The sequence below is a fragment of the Gymnoscopelus braueri genome (assembly GCF_963280865.1).
Source record: "Gymnoscopelus braueri genome assembly, chromosome: 20".
Classification (NCBI taxonomy): domain Eukaryota; kingdom Metazoa; phylum Chordata; class Actinopteri; order Myctophiformes; family Myctophidae; genus Gymnoscopelus; species Gymnoscopelus braueri.
The window spans coordinates 4,213,200-4,230,032 of NC_137622.1; the positions used below are offsets into that span (position 1 = coordinate 4,213,200).

General features: G+C 42.1%; 1 protein-coding gene across 1 annotated transcript in view; it reads left to right on the forward strand.

Moving 5' to 3' along the window:
* The first annotated feature begins 269 nt into the window (after positions 1–269).
* The window catches only part of slc7a11 (solute carrier family 7 member 11), a 28,887-nt gene continuing 12,323 nt past the window's right edge, over positions 270–16,833 (forward strand). The window contains exons 1-4 of the mRNA XM_080416469.1: positions 270–920; positions 4,666–4,792; positions 10,284–10,399; positions 14,851–14,976. Of these exons, the coding sequence (XP_080272595.1) occupies positions 611–920; positions 4,666–4,792; positions 10,284–10,399; positions 14,851–14,976 (679 nt within the window). The 5' untranslated portion in view covers positions 270–610. The remainder of the gene's footprint in view (positions 921–4,665; positions 4,793–10,283; positions 10,400–14,850; positions 14,977–16,833) is intronic.

Genomic DNA, 16,833 nt, shown 5'->3' on the forward strand with positions numbered 1-16,833 from the left:
AGTTTGGCTGAAGCATGCAGCAGAGCAGCGGAGCGTTGCACTGGAGCAGCAACAAGGCTTTACAGTTAGAGCTCTACAGCGTGAGGGAGGGAGGAAGGGTGACTGAATGAAAAGCAGGGCCAGCCAGTGGCAGGTAGGAAGACAAAGAGAGGACAGAGAGAGAGGGAAGGCGGGAGAGAGAGAGAGGGGAGGCAGGGGGGGGGGGAGTTTTAAGAGAACAGAAAGAGGAAAGAGACAGCGAGGGAGGGAGGGAGGGATTTCCCAGGGATTTGTAGCAACTCGGTGAAGTTTAGTAAGTGAGGCATAGCAGCCTGTCACACAGGCTGAGTGGGTTGAGGCTTTTGCCCAGAGGGACGCATGCAGCTCCGGCGGAGTGTCTCTGAAAGAGGAGGTTCGACCCTGTAGTACCCGGCGGGTCTGAGGGCTTCCTGTCGCCTGGACGCCCGTGGCACCGCCGTAACAAGAGTTTGTCACTGACACTTATATAGCTCCGCGTTGGACTTGGTGCATGACATAGAGACAGAAGCCCAGTCCTTCTAGAAGAGAGAGAGAGTGAGCGTGTGTGCATGTGTGTGTGCTTGCGCGTGCGTGTTAGGACGTCTGAAAGAAAATGAAAAGGACGTCGTTCCCGCCGGGAGGCGATGGCGTCGAGTCCAACGGACACACGTGTCCCCGGAACGGAACGGAAGCCGCCGCCGCCGCCGCCACCAACGGCAAACTCCTGGAGGCCGACGAAGGCGCGCCGAAGGCCAAGGTGGAGCTGCGCAAGAAGGTGACGCTGCTCCGCGGCATCTCCATCATCATCGGGACCATCATCGGCGCGGGCATCTTCATCTCGCCCAAGGGCATCCTGGCCAACACGGGCAGCGTGGGCATGTCCCTGGTGGTGTGGATCCTGTGTGGCGTCCTGTCGCTCTTCGGTGAGTCCCTGAGCAGAGAGCGTGGGGCGGTTGCCGAGGCAACCTGCCTCTCGCTTCGGTGCGAGTCTAGAGAGCGGAGCTAACAGCAGACAGTTAACACTGCTCAAAGGCTATGTTTGTATTTATATATATATACATCGTTGCTGTCAGGCAGAAACCTCTTATCGCCATTATTTTAGCTTTTTAAGTTTTTACTTAACCCATTAAGACCTGAGGCCTATTCTACAAATGCCTTCTAAATCAATAGTTCTCAAACTCTTTTGTGCCAAGGACCCCCGGAAATAATCTGCATTTGGCCGCAGACCCCCATCTAAAAATGTGTTGTGCCAGGGACCCCCAGAAGAGACGATTTGTGTTATAAATTCTAAATTATTCAATATTTCACTTTCAAGATTTTTTCTAAAATGTTCAAAAATACCAGATGTACAAGCTCACATATCTGCTATTTTTGAGAACCACTGTTCTAAAGTTCTATTTTTCAGAAAAAAACGTAGCTAAAATCTAAAATGACAGATGCTTTCCCGGTTTTAATGGGTTAAATACTATAATGTATGCTGTTCGGTGAAACAGCGTTGTCACAAACAACTCTTTCTGTCGACTCACTATGTGAGTCTCAGTGGAAGGGCAGTGGACAGTTCCGAAACCTCAGAAAACATGATGTCATTGGTAGGCAGGTTTCTGAACTGTCCCCAGCCTTCCTCTGACACACACAGTGAGTAGACAGAAATCGTGCCATCTCATAATGAGCATTAGTGAGGGCCAATTATATGAACATAAGGTTGAAAATGGGCGAAGTGCTCCTTTGAAGTTACTCCATTATACAGCACACTAATGATAACCCAAAGCTATGAGAGGTTTTGGTTCGCAACCAGAATGTTGTTGCTAAAAGCAGCCACCGTGTTATTAAAGCAATAATAGACCATAAAGGCCATGATAATAATCACAGTACTCTGCTATCCGGCCAGACTGAGTACACAGGCAGCCTCGCTGTTCAGTGTGTGTTTGTAGCTCTCTGGGTCAACAGCAGTCTCTCTAGCAACCAGTGCTTTGCTGCAAGTTTTAGATATTAAATATGCTGTATAATATATACCTGTATACTTAATAGCAAACATAGCACATCCACAAGCTGACAACGTGTCGCAGATCTGCTATTTTTGCTGCTTTTGAATTTTTGGAAATTAAAAAAAGTATATTTTTAGAATGTTTTGAATTCTTTGTTTGAACATTTGTTTTATTTTTTATGTTTTAATTTTATTGAACATTTTCACATTAACAATAATGTTGTTGCCAAGAGGGAAGAACATCTAAGTTTTTCTCACTTCCTGAAAAGCTATTCTTTGATAACTGACATTGTCATCATCTGTTTGAAATATACTGTAGCTTAATACACAGATGTGTGCTATACACACACATTATCATAAACAATGCTTAGGCTATAGAGAGTATAATACTGTATGCTGTTTCATACATTGCAGAGCTGCACATTTTGCCTGAAAACTGTTTTTTTTGCAATGTAGTAAAATTGCATCAGCCCTTCAACAGCCACGGTTTACTTCCCTAACAACTACTCACTGCAATGTTTTGACGTTGTTCCCCTGTCCTAGACTACTAATGGAACTTCTATTCGGGGATTTCTATGCAACTGCTCCTTTCTAGTACAAAGGAATGGGTTCCATGAATTCATAGTCAAACAAGAGGGAGCCGGTTACTCCTGTTTATTGAGACATGCAGGCAAGAAAACGGGACCTTTATAGCGGAAGCTCTCATGGGATTCTACATAGGGCTGGATAAAATTAAAGCTGCAATCCAGTAGTTAATGTAATTAATAGAACATTAGGATTTCTGAACATTTCTGGAAAAAGTTCAGCTATTATGACGTGCCAAAATAAAGGGACACCAGGGTGAAAGTAGTTAAACAAAATATGACCTCTGGGGAAAATACTTAGTGGTAGTTTTGACAAAGCTTACTGGCCAAATCCTTATTTGAGAACCATTCCTTCTTTTAACCACTTAAACCCTATTATTAGTTGACTGGGGTCCCCCAGGGCTCCATGCTAGGTCCGCCTGTATTTCCCTCTACAGCAAATGTCTTTGCCGAAAATAGCCTATCTGCAAGCTCACAACTCTTTGCAACGTGACACGTTGTGAGCTTGTAGATCGTCTATTTTCGCATGATTTTCACCCCAGAATAGGGATGTTAGGTATCAAGTGGCTAAAATCTGTATGTCTGACTTTTCTTCTCCAAACTGTTGAACAAGGCCTGAACACTGCCTGTCACCATGCAGGCTGGCATGCCACACTGTAACATATGTGGACCTTAAGTAAAAGTATCAATACTGCAATGTAGAAATACTCTTTTACAAGTAAACGTCCAGAATTCAAAATGAGTGAAAGTGCATAAGTATTAGTATCAAAATGTTTTTAAAGTACCGAAGGTAGTCATTATGCAGAATGTCCCATTTCCAGTTTTCAAATGTACAAACATCTTTTGAAAATAGCAGATCTACAAGCTCGATGCGACGCATTGTGAACTTGTAGATCGGCTATTTTCAAATGGGCCAAATGTATACAGAGCTGAAGTGGTTAATGTGTTTTGTTATAATAATCAAAATAAGTAACTAGTAATTCAAAATTTCAAATAATTGTAGTGAAGTAAAAGTTAAAAAAAAATGCCTCTGAGATGTAGTGGAGTGCAAGTAAAAGTATTGGAAATTGGAAATACTCAAGTAAAGTACAAATACCTCAAAATGTTACTTAAGTACAATACTTCAGGAAATGTACTTAGTTACTTTCCACCACTGGTTAGCACTCTTTTGCACCTCATTTCTAACCTCATTTATTTGATGCTTTTTATGCTATGCATGTGTAGATATCTTCTTGGATGTTTCCTTTTCAGTTTTTTCTCCTTGCTCTCCCTCCAGTGTTAATTTTGACAGCGAATTCTGATTTAGTCTTAACACACCATTTAGTTTTAGTCCTATTTTAGTCTTCTGAAATTGTTTAGTCTAGTCTCAGTCGACTAAATATCAAAATCTTAGTCTTTTAGTCTTGGTCAACACAATTAAATTAACACTGCCAGTGTTTTGAATAACACACCATTTAGTTTTAGTCCTATTTTAGTCATCTGAAATTGTTTAGTCTTAGTCTAATCTTAGTCGACAAAATATCCAAGTCTTAAGGCGGTTACACACCGGCGAATATGCGAATATACGCACAATTCTGACTCGTTCCGAATAATTAAAAGACGCTTTTTCGCTTCGCGAAACTGATGTGGACGCTTGCATTGACTTTATAAGGTTAAAAAAAAAACGTATTTATTCGCATGAAGAATTCGCCCCGGTGTGTAAGGACCTTTAGTCTTTTAGTCTTAGTCATAGTCATTAACCCATTGATACCGGGAACGCATCTGTGTCATTTTAAGATTTCTTTGGCTATTCAAAAATAGCAGATATACAAGCTCATAGCGCGGAACCGAGTGCTGCGCTATGAGCTTGTATATCTACTATTTTGGAAAAATCTTGAACAAATATTTTTTATATTTAAAAAAAAAAAACTGGATTTAGAAAACATTTTTAGAATTGGCCTCAGGTCTTAATGGGTTAACACTGTCTCTCTCTGTCTGCCCCCCCCCCCCCCCCCGCACCCCACAAAAACACATTTCACCCACTGATTTACACCTGTAAACCTGCGATGATGTGACAATGAAATGAAACCTGACTCTGGTGTCCCCCCTGTGTCCCTCCAGGGGCCTTGTCCTACGCTGAGCTGGGGACATGCATCCCCAAGTCAGGGGGACATTATACTTACATACTGGAAGCGTTTGGACCTAAGATGGCCTTCATACGACTGTGGGCCGACCTCATCGCTATAAGGTAGTGTGTGTGTGTGTGTGTGTGTGTGTGTGTGTGTGTGTGTGTGTGTGTGTGTGTGTGTGTGTGTGTGTGTGTGTGTGTGTGTGTGTGTGTGTGTGTGTGTGTGCGCGCTACATGCAGTGGTGGAAAGTAACTAAGACAGGTACTCAAGTACTTTACTTGAGTACATGTTTGGGGTATTTTTACTGGAGTATTTCCAATTTTCAATCATTTTACTTCTACTCCACTACATCTCAGAGGTAAATATTGTACTTTTGCTCCAGTGCAATTATTTGAAAATTCTAGTTACTTTGTAGATTTTGATTACAAGCTCACAACTTGTGAGCTTGTACTGTAGATCTGCTATTTTCAAAAGCTTTTTATACATTTTATACATTTGAAAACATGTGAAATGGGACCTTCTGCATAATGAAGAGTACTTTTACTTTTGGTACTTTAAGCATATTTTGATACCAATACTTTTGTACTTTTACTCAAGTGCATTTTAAATACCGGACTTGTACTTGTAACAGACTATTTCTACGGTAGGTTATTGATACTTTTACTCGAGTACACAATGTGAGTACTTCTTCCATCACTGCTACATGTATGCCTGTGAATGCAAGCGGCTGCCTGTTTGTGCCCCTACTATGTGTGTCCCTACAGTGTAACTAACTGTGTGAGCGTTTGCGTGCTCACTTTAACATTGTCTGTGTGCGTCTGGGGGAGTGTGCGCTTTCACAGGTTCACATGCACGCGTGTGACATGAATGTCTGTGTTTTGAAAAAAGCTTAAGGCAGGCACGTCGTGGCCTTGGTCTGAGCCCACTAGTATACACAGTAAAATCCTTAGTGTTAATTTCAGTGGTGGAAAAAGTACTTGTGAGCTTGTAGATCTGCCATTTTCAAATAGCCTTGGTATAAAATAGGGCTAAAGTGGTTAATGTATGTTTTATAATATAATAATTGATATCTGAAAAGTAACTGGTAACTGAAGTTTTCAAATAATTGTAGTGGAGTAAAAGTACAATATTTGCCTCTGAGATGTAGTGGAGTAGAAGTAAAAGTACTGAAGATTTGAAATACTCCAGTAAAGCAAAAATACCTCATAATTGTAGTTAAGTACAGTACTTGAGTACATGTACTTAGTTACTTTACGACACTGATGGTTAATTTAAGTGCACTCTCAGAGTTCCAGAGTTCCATTTGTGTAGAGTTACAGACCCATAAAGGGTCCATTTTGGTTCCTATAACTATCAACTATTTAGCTAGATAGGGACCCCCTGGAACCCCCCTGGAGTTAAACGAACGCTCAGGATTTCGCAGCGTAGGAACTCAGTGGGCTGAGAGAATGAATGAATGCTCACTGAGTCGGTGAGTGCTGTGTGTACACAGCCAAGGCCCTGGTAGTAAAAACAGAGTCTGCCGGCTATCCTCAGATCTCCGTGCATTCCCGCCCTCAGGCTACTTGGAACTCACTGGGAACTCTCACTGGGAGCCATGGGAAAAGCAACAGGCCAGGGAGAGTGTGTGGGGGGAGGGGGGGGGGAGAAAGAAGAGCGAGAAAAGAGAAGGTGGGAACCAGAATTAATGACAGGGAGAGAGAGAGAGTGAATGAGAGAAAGACGTGTTGGATGCTGCGTTTGTCTTCCTCTGTGATCAGTGGATAGCCTATAGTGGAGCTTTTTGTTAAAACGAAAACAGCTGCGTAACCTCTTTGGGCTGCTAAGCTTCTGAAAATGTGCAAAAAAACAAAACAAAATGTAAATAGAAGCCGCGTTCCCGATCAGGAATGCGTCTAACCCATGTTAAATTCGGCACAGGCATGCTGGCTACAAGCCCGGTTATAAAGTGATTCTATTTGTCTGCCTTGATTCCATGCAGTCAGAGTTCAACAGCAATGACCAGCGCATAGTCAACTACTAAGTAGACAGCAGTCACTTTATCTGTTTTTGATCATCATGGATTATATCCTCAACCACTTAACCCATTAAGACCGGGAACGCATCTGTGTCATTTTAATACTTTTTTGGGGCTATTCAAAAATAGCAGATCTACGAGCTCATAGTGTGACACCGAGTGCCACGCTATAAAAAAAAATGTGAAAATGTGTGCAAATCTTTGAATATTTATATACATTTTTAACTCAAAGCTTCTGGGGGTCCCTGGAACTAAATATTTTCAGATGGGGGCCAAATACATATCATTTTGGGAGGTCCTTGACATGAAAACGTTTAAGTACCACTGATACATAGCAACATAAGTAAAAGAAAATATAAAAAAAAACATATAGTACTTAGAAGACATTTGTAGAATCCCCAGAAGCAATAAGATTTGAGTTACAAATGTTCAAACATATATATTGCATAATATATTATGCACACATTTTCACGATAAAAAAAAAATTGCAGTTCTGCAAGCTCATATATCTGCTATTTTTTAATAGCCCAAAGGAATCTAAAAATGACACACAGATGCTTCTCCCTCAGGGCTCCTAGTGTCTTCTCTGTGATGCAACGCGTTGTGAGCTTGTCCGTCGGCTATATTTTCTGCCAAAGTTTTCCCAGAATACAGGTTTTAGTAATTAAAGTTTTTTCGGAAATTTGAAAATAGCCGATCTACAAGCTCACAATGCGTCGCATTGTGCGACGCATTGTGAGCTTATGTAGATCGGCTATTTTCAAAAGATTTTTATACATTTGAAAACTTGAAATGGGACATTCTGCATAATGAGTACTTTATACTTTTGGTACTTTAAAGTACATTTTGATACCAATACTTTTGTACTTTTACTCAAGTAAATTTTGATTGCCAGAATTGAAATACTCTGTAACAGAGTATTTCTACATTGCAGTATTGATACTTTTACTTAAAGGGATAGTTCACCCAAAAAAGTACTTATTCTCTATCAATTACACACCCCATGAAGCCTTGAATTCATGGAGATTTTTTAGTTTTTGTCACATTCCTACGCCAATAATTTGATGACCGGCGGAAAGATGCTAATGTCTCAAAGTTGACAATTTGAGTCTCCTACCGGAGCCGCCGCCGGTCATCAAATTATGGGCTCAGGAATACGACAAAAACAAAAAAATCCCCATGAATTCAAGTCTCACTTGGGTGTGTAATCGATAGAAAAAAAGCGATTTTGGGCGTGAACTATCCCTTTTTAAGTATAACATTTGAATAATTTTTCCACCACTGTGAGCAAGCGAGACAGTTTTTTTTCGGTGAGCGAGTAAGTAAGCGAGCAAGTGAGCAAGCAAATGAGTGAGTGAATGAGCGAGCACAGTTTGTGCCTGTCGGCCCACGGTGTCAGTGTGCAGCGCTATGGGGACAATAAAGAGAGAATGAGAAGGCAGCGAGTGATGGCAGCAGGGCAGAGAGCAGGGTGAGACAGAGAGCATCACATAAGACTACAGGTTGCCTCAGCTGCAAGCGGCTGAGCGGGGAAATGAAGACGGATATCATGATGAGCTGTGGATGAGCTCCCAGTGCGGACGGCCTTATTTGATTGTTATCAGAAGCAGCAGGCCCGGGGAAAAACCCACCCCTGGACCCCCTCAGCGCTCCGCATAAGGATGTGATTACAGTTTGGCTTTGCTCAGACTGTTTGCCATCAGATATTACACACACACACACACACACACACACACACACACACACACACACACACACACACACACACACACACACACACACACACACACACACACACACACACCTTCACACACGCTGAGTGACTGTCTTAACACCTGAGTCAATAGGACTAACATAAAGGTGTTTGACACACTGGCCTGTCAGGTGGGACAACAATGAACAGAAAGTGTGGTTTGTGAGTACTTTCAATGGCCATGGTTCATTCCAACTGTTTTCTTTTGCCATTTCTCATGTTAAAAAAAGCTTCATGAAAACGGTAGCCTGTACGATATTGAAAACAAGTGGGCTTACATTTGTGGTTTTGCACTTGGATTGGGACAAACTATTTGTGCCAATATTCTGATAATAATCATTGCATGTAGAGTGTTTGTTCAGTAACAGGGGTCTCCCCGTCTCTCCAGCTGTTTAATACACTGAAAATACAATTTCGAAGTGGGTTGCCAATTTTGGTCAATCAGGAGAAAGTGCCCATTCATCAGCTTCAATTTGATGCTGTTCCGGTTCCAATTCTGTCTGCTGTATGTGTCATCACTTCCAATTTCACTCGTTTATCCTGTATCCTGTATGAGTTCTCTCTCCTTATTGGATAAAGTTGGTATCCTGACCTGGTAATGTGTATTTTTTTATGTTTACTAAAGAGCTGGAGAGACCCCTGTTATTGAACAAACACTCTTTAGCAACGATTACTGTCAGGCTCTGTAGCTATTTAACAACATACATGACGGGGAAAGATCAGGAAAAGTGAAGAGAAGTGACCGTGAAGAGGTCAGATGTCTGTATATGACGGATGTTAAAAATGTCTTTGGGGATTTAGAAAACAACTCCTCCACCTTTTCAGGATCAGCGCCCACTTCAAAATCTACAGAGGGTTTGTTCAGGAACAGGAGTCTCCATGTCTCTAAAGCTCTTTAGTAAACAGATAATGCATTTTCAGGTTCGGGATAGCTATTTTAGCCAAACAGGGGAAGGAACTCGTACAGGATAAACAGGTGAAATTGGAAGTGATGACACAAAGAAAGGAGCTTACACAAAATTGGAACTGGATCACTATGACATTGAAGCTGATAAATGGGCACTCTCTCTTGATTGGCGGAAATTGGCAACCCGCCTGAAAATGTTTTTTCTGTTTACTAAAGAGCTGGAGAACTGGGGAGTCCGCTGTTGCTAAACAAACTCTCTGTAGCAGTGGTTCTCAACCAGTGGTCTGGGGACCACCAGTGGTCCTTGAGGGGGTTCCAGGTGGTCCCCAGCTAAATGATGGAGAGTTGCTAACCAAATGGACCCTTATTAGATCTTTAACTCTTGAGAGCGTAAAATGAAACCAAATGGACCCGTAAGGGTCCATTTGGTTTCATTTTACGCTCTCAAGAGTAAGATTATTGATAAACAGCTGCATTACTTAATTAAATAATTGTTATTTGGATCTATTTATCTCTCCTATATTGGTACCAACATCAATACAGAACACCGTTGTGGACAAAATCTCATCCAACGACATGCAACAAAATATTCGAAGTCTTGGGACTCAGTCTAAATCTCAGTCATCAAATGGTGGTCCGTGGCTCAAATGCCGAGTAAATAATGGACCTTGACATGAAATGGGTTGAAAACCACTGCTCTATAGCAACGAATGCGGAATATAGAGCTAAACCTTCTATTGTGTGTGTGTGTGTGTGTGTGTGTGTGTGTGTGTGTGTGTGTGTGTGTGTGTGTGTGTGTGTGTGTGTGTGTGTGTGTGTGTGTGTGTGTGTGTGTGTGTGTGTGTGTGTGTGTGTGTGTGTGTGTGTGTGTGTGTGTGTGTGTGTGTGTGTGTGTGTGTGTGTGTGTGTGTTCCTCTCTCTCTCTCCATGCAGGCCAGCAGGGTTAGCAGTGATCTCTCTAGCGTTCGGGCAGTACATCCTGCAGCCTCTCTTCATGCCGTGCGGAGTCCCCCCCGTCGCCATCAAGCTGGCCACCGCTATAGGCATCAGTACGTATGGAGTAGTACACACTGTTCAATTTAACCACGTGAACCCTCCTAGCGCAGACCGCGCAGGGGTTCTCAAAGTAGCCCTCCCCCCCCTAGGGGTCCTTGAGGGGGTTACAAAAAGGGTCCTGGGCTTAATGATTGACAGGAACCAACCGTACACTTACTGTACAGGTCTCTAACTCTGAAACTTACAGGGTCCTTTGGTTCCATTTGTTTGCTTTCAGACTTAAGGGGGACTGTGCTACTAATGCTATACTGGGGGTCCTTGACATTCAAAGGTTTTAAAACCTCTGCCCTAGCCTCTCTATTCAGGCAGGGGTGAACATTCTGGCCATAATAGCTGATACACAAAGCTAAGACTAGGTCTGCAAATACATGCAGACCTATATACGTAGTATATTGTCTTGGGGAGCCCCAGTCAACTAAGTATTGTTGCAGTCGGGTGGAAACCTTGCATGTCCAAAACCGTTCCTTATTTTGTATTATTGTATTTAGTGATTTAAGTAGTGCAAATAGCCAATCTACAAGCTTTCAGATTGGCTGTTTTCACTACTTTCGTGTGACACTCTTGTATGATGATGAAGTATGACAAAAAATATATATGGAGATGTGAGGTTTCTGCTCGACAGCAACGAAATAGGGTTCAAGTGGTGGAACATGATTTGCAGTGTATTTTTAATTATATCTATGTCTATCTTAACTTTGAGAGTAAATTAATATGATAGAACCAAAAGTCAGGCGTGGGAGACTCAACGCTTCAGCAATTATCTTCCTCTATATTACTGGAGATGTCCACCCACATCTGATATGGAATTCATTATCATTTCACTAAACCTCATTTGATACATTTGCTATTTTTGTCATTAATTAGTCGATTGATTCTATACATCAGTCATCCGTTATCTATTGCTAGACATGTAATATATACAGCAGCTCTCAAAGTGGGGTTCGGGGACCTCCAGGGGTCCTTCAGGGGGTCCCCCAGCCCATTAAAACGGGGAAAGCGATCCGTGTCATTTTGGATTTTTGCGTCTGGCTATTCAAAAATAGCAGATGTACAAAGCTCACAGCGCGACACTTTGTGCCGCAAGCTTGTAAATCTGCAATTTCTTTAACTTTTTTTAAATCTTGAAAATGTGAGAACTACTGATTTAGAAGGCCTTAATGGGTTAATATAGCATCAAAATCAATGTAACCACTTGAACCCTATGCATCTATTTAAAAAAAAAAAAATTGAAATACAAATCTTGTCCCTAGCACAACATTATTTTCAAATACATATTTCAAATTCGTAATTAATTTGAGGGTCCTTGACATGAAAACTAAAAGTTTGAGAACCACTGTTCTAGAAAAAAGAAAGAAGCTAAAATCCAGACAGATTAATCCCCTTGGCAGGGAGCATTCAATGTGGCAGAGGGATCTCTCCTACTGTGTCCGTTCAGAGAACTAAAAACAACCATTAAAAAGACTGTTTGTATTTGGCACCACCGGGGAACAGATGAAAGAAACACTGATCGTATTGGCGAAAAAACAAACGAACAAGCAAAACGTTCAAAAAAAGTAAAACAATCTGTCCGGAAAGCATTATCACAGAATGGATTTTGTCTACTTACGTATGTGTCTCTTGCCCTCTCGCCCATTTCTCTGTCTGTGTTTTGCTAATCTGTTAATCTGTTGTTGTCCCTGTAGCTTCTGTTTTGTACCTGAACAGCAGGAGTATTTATGTGATTCCGTGTTATCTGTTTTTTGTCTCTCTCCATGTAGCTTCTGGTCGGGCAGAAACCTTGCACGTCCAAAACCGTTACCGTTTTCAAGAAATTAGGAAAAAAAGAAAGAAAGAAAGAACCTGCGTTCCAATGGATCCAATGTCGTTATTGTTTAATCACAAGCTGCTTTAGTCGCAAGCTTTTCATGGGTTCAATATTTATAAAAAACACACTTAACCACGTTCACTTTCCAACGTTTTCCGAAGTAGAGAAAATAGCTTCTTCTTTTGTGTATCATCCTCAAAAGTCCAACTCAGTGTCGTGCGACCGTGACCTCATCTCTGCTCCATGCAGTGCTCCCACTTGGAAGAGGCCGGCCTCCAAACGTGGTCTGTACATGGGACAGGTGGTGGTTATGTGTTGTGAAGGTGGTCTGTACAGAGGGGACAGGTGGTGGTTATGTGTTGTGAAGGTGGTCTGTACAGAGGGGACAGGTGGTGGTTATGTGTTGTGAAGGTGGTCTGTACAGAGAGGACAGGTGGTGGTTATGTGTTGTGAAGGTGGTCTGTACAGAGAGGACAGGTGGTGGTTATGTGTTGTGAAGGTGGTCTGTACAGAGAGGACAGGTGGTGGTTATGTGTTGTGAAGGTGGTCTGTACAGAGGGGACAGGTGGTGGTTATGTGTTGTGAAGGTGGTCTGTACAGAGAGGACAGGTGGTGGTTATGTGTTGTGAAGGTGGTCTGTACAGAGAGGACAGGTGGTGGTTATGTGTTGTGAAGGTGGTCTGTACAGAGAGGACAGGTGGTGGTTATGTGTTGTGAAGGTGGTCTGTACAGAGGGGACAGGTGGTGGTTATGTGTTGTGAAGGTGGTCTGTACAGAGAGGACAGGTGGTGGTTATGTGTTGTGAAGGTGGTCTGTACAGAGAGGACAGGTGGTGGTTATGTGTTGTGAAGGTGGTCTGTACAGAGGGGACAGGTGGTGGTTATGTGTTGTGAAGGTGGTCTGTACAGAGGGGACAGGTGGTGGTTATGTGTTGTGAAGGTGGTCTGTACAGAGGACAGGTGGTGGTTATGTGTTGTGAAGGTGGTCTGTACAGAGGACAGGTGGTGGTTATGTGTTGTGAAGGTGGTCTGTACAGAGGACAGGTGGTGGTTATGTGTTGTGAAGGTGGTGGTTATGTGGTCAGCAGTCTGCTCAGGCTCGCCACATGCACTCGCACTCACATTATCCCGGGCCCCGGATGTAGAGGTCGATACGTGAGCAGTGCTGCCATGTCTGCTTATAATAAGGGACTTTGGGCTGGTTTTTCGGTTAACTCATTCACTGCCAGGAATGAATAAATTAATGCATCCGTCTACCGTCCCCTTGCCAGCGAAAACGATTTTACTGTACTGTACCTTTGAAAAATCATGGAATATTCTCTGTGACCTCCTTCCTCACGGAGATCGGCTCATTACATGCACGGGGGTCTGGTAGATCCTCCATTCCAGAGCTATGGCTGTTTGAATGTAGCTTGTATTTTTTTTAAACAGCAGAAAAACAACAGATAGCAGAGAAAATTTTACTTTTGTGAATCCTTTAACATGAAAGGAGGCTAGCTTTTTTTTTGCTGTGGTCACGTGATTTCTGGGTGTACTCTTCTTCGGTGGTGCTTGGATCATTCACAGCCCCCCCCCCCCCCCCCCCCCATAGTTGCTTATTTGGGCTTTTTTCATATAATGTTGTTTAAACCAGTGGTTCTCAAACATTTTCATGTCCAAGGACCCCCGAATTACCCTTTTTCCCCTGGTTGCCTATTTATCTCGCAAAATCTGGCAACACTGTATGCGGGGGCCCGGCTGACTCCTACTCGTGCTTCTATGCCGCCAGCCATGCACTTGTAGACAACTCCTCCATCTCGTGTAGGGGTGGCGCCGTGGCGGGACTTGAGTTTGTTTGGATCGTTGCTGATGGATCTAAAAGCGATGTGATGCATCGTGAGCTTTTAGATCAGCTATTTTCCACTACTTTTGCACAACACTCTTGCGCGACAAAGTAGGGCATTAATTTACAAAAAAAAACAAAAAAACAGTTGAAATACGGAGATACAAGGTTTCTGCCCGACAGTGGCATTTTGTTATGTATCTTAACAGCGTGAGTATTTATGTGTTATCTGTTTTCTCTCTCCGTATACGTAGCTTCTGTTATGTATGAAACAGCATGAGTATTTATATATGATCCTGCGTTATCTGTATTCTGTCTCTCCACGCTGCTACTTTTTGTACTTTTACTTTTGGTTCCGGAAGTATATTTTGATGCCAGTACTGTGTTTTACTCAAGATAAATTTGAATACACGTATTTTACTTGTGAGAGAGTACTTTTATATTGTCTCTGTCGGGTGGAAACCTCATATGTCCAAAACTGTTAATTTTCAGGATTAAAATTCAAAAATACCCAAAAATTGCAGATTGACGAGCTTGCAGATCTGCTATTTTTGATACTTCTGTGTGACGGTATGATCAAGTAGTTAAAATATGGAGTTCTGAGGCTTCCCGACAGTATCGATAGGTTACATTGTACTTTTACTTAAGTAAAAAACAATCTGAGTAGTTCGTCCACCACTGGCTATGTACCTGAACAGCAGTATTTAGGTTATTCCGTCTTATCTGTTGTTGTCTCCGTGTAGCTTCTGTTATGAACAGCGTGAGTGTTTAACGTGATTCTGTTTTTTTATCTGTGTTTATCTCTCTCCGTGCGTCCAGCTTCTGTTATGTACTTAAACAGCATGAGTGTGAGTTGGACGGCCAGGATTCAGATCTTCCTCACCTTCTCTAAGCTGCTGGCCATCGCCATCATCATAGTGCCTGGACTCTATCAGCTCTTCAAAGGTATCAGCGCTCCCACACAAGGACACACACACACACACACACACACACACACACACACACACACACACACACACACACACACACACACACACACACACACACACACGGCACATAAAAGGATGGCAAAAAGAATGGTTAAAGCTCACGTTTTTCGTTTCATATATATATATATATATATATATATATATTAAAAAAAACGGGAAAGCATCTGTGTCATTTTGGATTTTAGCTATACATACGTTTTTTTGAAAGCAAGCTTGAACATATGCTATATTTAAACAACTTTGAAAAATCTTGTGTAGTGTTTGAACAATTTTGAGGGGGTCCTTGGCACGAAAAAGTTTAAGAACTGATTTAGAAGGCATTTGTAGAATCGGCCTCAGGTCTTCATGGGTTAAATGGACTGCATTTCTATAGCGCCTTTCTCCAAAGTGCTTTACAACATGCATTACATTCGCACATTAACACACACATTCACATTTCACACACACACACACACACACACACACACACACACACACACACACACACATCCACACACACATTAACACACACATTAACACACACAGACGACAGGGGAAACCTAGCCTGGTTCCAAACGAATCTGCCATTGCAAAAAAAAAAAAACCTTGGTAGTGATATTAGTCTGGCCATGCCAGGCTTGGGGAAACCATGCAAGGCACCAACCTGCTAATCTGGATAAGTTAGGGGTTCAGTGTCCTGCTCAAGGACACTTTGACGTGCAGCCAGGGAGGAGATCAGGGCGTTCCAGGGAGTCCCCTGCTAGAGAATTGATAGTTAGGAACCAGATGGATCCCTATGGGTCTGTAACTCTCTGCTTACTGTACCTTCCACCAGGCAGAAGGTAGAGCAGCACAATTGTCATTGCTATCTTCCGACCGACGCACTTGTCATTTTTTACGCCTGGCACCCCTGCTGTCTAATTAACAAATGATCTTGAGCTTCTTTAGCGCCCCTGCAGGCGTGTTCTCAAAATGATGTGTGGTCTGGAGCAGGTTTGCTCTTTGCGTTTAGACCAGTCTCGTCTCCAGTGCAGTGGCAGCGCAGACATTTCCTTACTATTTAGAAGATGCGCCTAGGTGGCTCACAATGCAATCAACACAACAGTCACGGCAGATAAACCATTTTTCAAGCACTCGATTCTTCATTAATCATATTAGTAAGAAAAATGTATTTGTAGAGCGCCTTTCACAGACCTTGATAGTCACAAAGTGAATGACTAAGCTTTAAGTTAAAAAAGTTACCTAACTGAGAATGAGCATGTTAACCCATTAAGATCTGAGGCCGATTCTAAAAATGTTTTCTGAAAAACTGTGACTGTCCACCGTTTTCATGTCAATGACCCCCAAAATGATATGTGTTTGGCCACGGACCCCCATCTGAAAATATTTGGTTCGAGGGACCCCCAGAAGCAAATAATTGAGTTAAAAAAATCCAAAAATATATATAATCAAAGATTTGCACACATTTTCAAGGTTTGTAAAAAATAGCAGATCTTGTATATCAGCTATTTTTTAATAGCCAAAATATAAAATAATGGTTAAAGTGGTTACACAGATGCTTTCCCGGTTTTAATGGGTTCATATAAGTTGATACAGTATGTAAATATAGATATCTCTTGGACAAGAGGAGACATTAGGCTAAGGTGATTCTGACCGTAGCAACATGGCCACTTGTGTTTGGTCCACCTCTCCTTTCCAGGTGAAGTGTGGATGTCGGTGAGCAGTGGTGGAAAGTAACTAAGTACATTTACTTAAGTACTGTACTTACTGTAAGTTCAATTGTGAGGTATTTTTTACTTTACTTGAGTATTTCCAATTTCCAATACTTTTACTT